At 45.8% G+C, this 5725-nt stretch overlaps 1 protein-coding gene across 1 annotated transcript in view; it reads right to left on the bottom strand.

Annotated features, from left to right (window-relative positions):
* TADA1 (transcriptional adaptor 1) overlaps positions 1 to 3637 on the bottom strand; it is a gene marked incomplete at its 5' end in the record, with an annotated part of 25002 nt that extends 21365 nt beyond the window's left edge. The window contains 2 exon segments of the mRNA XM_014581942.2: positions 3233 to 3298; positions 3546 to 3637. Of these exon segments, the coding sequence (XP_014437428.1) occupies positions 3233 to 3298; positions 3546 to 3637 (158 nt within the window).
* Between the last annotated feature and the right edge of the window lie 2088 nt (positions 3638 to 5725).

The raw sequence follows: 5725 nt of genomic DNA, 5'->3' as shown, positions 1-5725 counted from the left end.
AAAAAGATCCCAAGAGGAGAAGGGACTGTGGCATGGCCATCCCCCCAGGGGATGATTTCTCACTTTCTGTCTCTCTGTTTCTCTCTGTCTTTCTGGTGAGCGCACGCGCCCTATAGCAAAAACCTATAAATAAATAAATAAATAAATAAATAAATAAATAAAGCCTCTATACTCCATGACTCACAAAATAGAGAAAATGATCCAGATTTTTAAGAATGGATCATGTATATGGTAGTATGGTATAGTAACTGCTCTAAAACTGCTACAACTTCTTCTAGCCAGTGTTCAGTTCGTCAACCTGCTATTGAAAAGCCAGGAAAAAACTGCAGGTACATTTCTGCTATCTGATATACTGTTTACATATTATAAAGTAATGTCACGCATTGTCATTTTCATTACATATTTTTAGTTGTGTAGAGACTCTTCCCTAAAGGACAGGAATGTTCTAACAGTAGTCAAAAGGTTACGAGAAAATGTGTTTCTCTCATGAGACCTTTGTACACAGACCTGAGGCAGCTAAACTCTGCCAGGCTCGGATGCATTATGCCGAAGAATTTGTTCATCAGATAAAAAATGCTGTGTGTAATTCTCTGGGTGAAGACGATCAATCCGCGGCCCACAGGAGGGGTCTTCTGAAAAGGCTAAGACGGAAGGGCTGCCTGTGGGCCCTGCTGGAAGACATCGCACCAAGTTCTCACCACCCTCACGGCAGCAGAGAACTCTGCGTTCACAACTCTGAGGAGCTACTTTAGATGTTCAAAACTGTGCATCTGTTGAAGACTTTATGGTAAAACTGACCAAAAAACTTTCTTCTGAAACAGACCTCTTGCGCATGGGCAGCTATGCCCCAGAATCACGGATCAAGGCTTCTCTGCCATCATGGAAACTTTAAGTCGGTTCGTTTTTTTAAATCTCAATTCCTATTGTCTTCATTCTTTCCTCTTCCCCACAGGGAATCCATGGGGCCATAATCAGTGGCTAACTTTAATTTAAATTTTTGTCCGAACACAAAGCCAGAGCAGTTGTTAAGTTTAGAGACTAATGTGGAAAAGATTTCGGAATATTTACTTTTGGTGATATTGAGATATTGGCTGTATTTAAAGCTTATCCATGAACTGGAGAAAATCTTCAAGTTATATTCAATATGACGTCCTGGAGGTACGGGTGGGTAAAAGCCATCCTCCAAAAGGTGAATGATTAACATACAAGTTTAAGAAAACATTAATAAAATATCGTCCGGCTTTAGATGTCCTTTTTTTCAAGTTTGGGGCTTATTTTAATACTAAACTAAACTGAACAGTGTACCTACCACTCTCCTGACTTTAGTACCAAAAAAGGTTTCGTTAAAGAAGTGGCTGATACTGCTGCTTCCTTAGACTCGGCCACCACGTATACTAAAAGAGTCTTCCGAGAATACAGAACAGATGGGGACCAGCAGTGGGCGTAATGGCTATGTCACTGGACTCCAATGTAGTCGACCGCGGGTCAAGTCCTAGAGCCAGTGGCTTACACTCACGCCGGGTGCATGTGCGTGCGTGCCCAAGATCCCGAGAGGAGAATGGAGGAGAAGGGACTGCGGCATGGCCATCCCCCCTGGGGGGGGATTTCTCACTTTCTGTCTCTCTGTCTCTCTGGCGAGCGCACGCGCCCTACGGCAAAGACCTCTCCAAAAAATAAATAAAAATAAGGGAAAAAAAAAGGATACAGAAAGGTGATGTGCTTCCAGGTACAACTGATAATCAGGTTACAGGTGTCCTAAATGGCAGGTTTGGGCTTTTCAGGGGTGCTGAAGCTTTGTATTTTTTAGTAGGCCTCCACGCTGTTATGACTTGTCTTACTAGACCAACAACAAAGGACCGTCTTCATCAGACCACCTTACGAAGAACTGCGGTCCTCGAGTATCATCACACTCCAGACAACTAGGCTCAAATACTGTTAAACCGACCCTGAGGCCCGACCCTGACCCTGTGTGAACTCCCATGGGCTTGTCTCACAGGAACGTTTGCTGAGGGGCACACCTCAGTGTCACTCTGGTCCTCCCGGCGCACTCTGTCCGCTCCAGTTAAAAGTGTCATAAGCAGCCATCCATCAAATGCTAAATGGTCATTTCAGCCAGATCCATAAAAGCGCAAAAGAGACGTGTTTGACCTGCATGAGATCAGGTTCGACTTGTGTAATATCGAGACCTGTAAATTCCATGCTAAAGACCAAAAAAAATCCCTTCTGAATTCTACGCTGAAAGCAAAAAAACACATCATTTATAATGGTGACCGAGAGGAGCACAAATGCCCCAAGTTTTGGCCAATCTCTCAAATATTTGAGAGCCTGACCAAAACGGGAGGATTGTTAAGTTAACCTATTTTGGCCTAAGGCAGCCGCTGTACTCCCACGCTCTGACTCCTATGGATAAGCCCAAATCCTACATGTTAGGCTGTTTTTCTGTGCTGGTTGCTAGGTTACAGCCAATCAGAGTAGCTAGGCTTCAGTCAGGCATCACACCCTATAAACCATGTTAATGCAGATACACTTCAAAATGTAACAATAATTTCTCTACTTCACTCCCTCACTTACGTTTTTTCCGCACTTTCCTGCTCTGCCAAGTTCAATGCCGAGTTGCCATGAGTTATCCAAAAGTCTGGGGACAACGGCCCAATTTAAACCATGTTCGGAGTTGCTCTATTAAAACTCTATACTAGGGACCAGCAGTTGGCGTAATGGCTATGTTGCTGGACTCCCATGTAGTTGACCATGCTTTGACTCCCGGACCCGGTGGCTTAAACTCATGCCGGGCACGTGTGCGTGCGTGCCCAAGATCCTGAGAGGAGAATGGAGGAGAAGGGATTGCGGTGTGGCCATTTCCCCCTGGGGGGGGCGATTTCTCGCTTTCTCTGTTCTTCCTGTCTTTCTGGTGAGCACACGGGCCCTATAGCAAAAACCTCTCAAAAAAACAAAAAACAAACAAAAAAACCCTCTATTCTATTAAATTCACTGGTTTATTTTTCCTTTAACACACATTCCATTTTCCACAACCTTTTGGAAGTCCCATCGCGTAAGAAGGAATTCATCTATGTTGTAAAACGGTTCTGTAAAAGAATTTGTACCTCCTAATGAAATGTTTCTCCTGAGCAGTTCAAAGAACATGTCGTATGCAAACACCCACTGTCTGTTAGGGAAGCCAAGCCTCGCTCCCTGGCTTTGCAGAGTGACACGCACTAGCAGGATTCCCACTCACCTGGTGTAGAAACCAAGATCTGACAGCGCGTCAGAATGGCCAGGAGGAAGTCGTTGTGAGAATGGACTGAAAAAGGGAAGACGTCACAGTCAGAGCCAGCACTTGCACACGAGGCGACCACGACTTCGGTTTGCAGGGGTGTGGATGGTCCCTCTGTCCCCTACTCTGCCACTCTTTAAATATCCACATTATGAACACAACTTTACATCGCTGAAACCCAAATTTTCACTTTCCAAACAGTACAAAGAGTTTAACGTATTGCAAATCTGGGGAAACTTGAGGACAGGAAAATAAGTCCCGGTCATCGGTTTACCATTGTCCTGTGTAAGAAGTCTGTGAGCTTCAAGGTCAAACTCTTCTTTGCTGATCTTCTGCTTAAACCATAACTTCAGGTTAGCCCAGTATCTGCAGAGGCAGAAATGAGAGCAGAACCACAGGTTTTGCCTCTCCCCCGAGCTCACCTTACCTGCCCCGACTCCCTGGAAGAAAATTCGTACTCCCTGGTGTTGAGGGAGTACTGTGTTATGTCTCCCCCAAATGCACAGGCCGAAGCCCAACCCCAGTTCCTCAGAACTAACTGTATTTGAGAAGCTGTCATTAAAGAGGTAATTAAATTAAAATGAGGCCATTCGGGTGGGTCCTCATCCCAGAGACTGGTCCTTCTAAGAAAAGAGGGCTGGGCCCAGACTGTGTCACAGCGGTAACAGGAGGCTCAGCAAGGCCATCCCACGTGGAGACCTCCCTGAGCACAGCGGCATGCTCATGCCCAGGATCTGGGGCTCGTTGAGGCTGGGTCATGGCACCAAGACTCGGTTGGGGGTGCTGTCTCTGTCTCTCCCACCACGAAAGAAAGAGACAAGAGAGGATTAGATAGAGACAGACGCGTGCACCCAGAGTCCACGCACGAAACACCGAGAGGGCTTCATCTGCAGGCAGAAACCAACCCCGCCCACGCCCTGATCCCGGACTTCCAGCCTCCAGCACTGTGACAAAATGCACTGAAGTCGTTCAAGTCAGTCAGTCTGTGGCATTTTGTCACGGCAGGCTAGCAAACAATCACACCTAGGAATCAGGGCCACAGAGAAATGGAGAGGAAAACGCTGGGAGAGGACTGGCAGGTGGTCACAGAACTGGACTCGGGGCTCACTTAGCCCAAAGCACAGCCCTTGCTAACAGGCCTCGTCTCCGGAACCCCACATTTAAGATTTGGGCCGGCTGTGGGGCAGCGGGAGCACCATGCTCTACAGGGCTGAGACCACATGGGAAGGCCCCGTCCACGTCTTGGGGTGTCCCTGTACACACAGGGCCATGTGCCTGTGATCCTGGCTGGCCGACGCTGGTGGAGGGTCATGCATGGGGACACTGTCACTCTCACATAAAAGAAACCAATGAACTTATTTAATAAAGAAGTTACATTTTTAGAGGTGCAAGTATTTCACAGAAGGGAGTGATCATTAATGCTCATTCTGGTGACGTCTTTCGCTTCACATGAACTCGAGTTCTAATCTAGTTGGTTTTAATGTAAAACCACCACGAAGACTCATGGATATGGGAAGGTTAATGGTTTCTAAAGTGAAAGCCAACACCTAAAATTACACGCATAAAAACACGTAAAAATAACTAGGTAACTGGTTAAAAAAATGATTTACCCTTTTAAACATTAACCATATTGTTAGAACAAGCAGGAAAATACACAGGAGTTGTCTAAAAAGTCCATGGAAAATGTGTATTATTACAAAAATTACGTATAAATTTCAAAAAATTTTTGCACCATTGTAAGCTTGTTTGTTAATTCTATTTTTCCACAAATCTTTTTGAAGCACCCCTGGGTCATTTTTCACATCTACTTTTGTCTCAGTGTGAAAGGATGGGGCTGCTTGTGCAAAGAACAGAATCTGAAATTATTCAGCACGTCTTACTTCAATTCTAACTTCCCTACCTTCTAATGCACATCTGAGCTCCCAGCAGGAAAAAACTCAGATTGTTATTGGGTCATCGGAAAAGGCATGATGTATTTTTCTGTTTTTCTTTGCAAAAATGCATCGTCGCTTTTCTGACGACCCAGTAAATTAGACGGTTTAATACTCTACCGTACTCACAGCAGAGCTCGCCAGTACAGGGAGCAGCTTCAGGTTGGTTTAGTATGTTCCTCTGTGTGTAACTGGTTATATGTACACGTGCGCACACGCACACACATGCAAAGCTCTGGGTTCATGTGCATCTTTTTCCAGGAAAAACCCAGAGCTTCTATTGGGCCTTCAAGCAGCTGGAGACCCGCGCCACCTCCATCTTCCAGACCCGTTTCACTCAGCGGCAAACTCCATTCAGTGCGAGGGCAGGCACCCCAACAGCTGAGAATCACACACACTTTGGTCCACAGGTCGATGGTAACTTCCAAACAGCTGACACTTTCATACTTAAAAACAGGAGTGGGGGGACCAGCAGCTGGCATAATGGCTAAGTCGCCGGAATCCCCTGTAGTCCAACACACCC

Source organism: Tupaia chinensis, unplaced genomic scaffold (assembly GCF_000334495.1).
Source record: "Tupaia chinensis unplaced genomic scaffold, TupChi_1.0 Scaffold141320_1, whole genome shotgun sequence".
NCBI lineage: Eukaryota > Metazoa > Chordata > Mammalia > Scandentia > Tupaiidae > Tupaia > Tupaia belangeri.
Note: the sequence above shows the minus strand (reverse complement) of the source record. Positions and strands in the feature narration are given on the sequence as shown.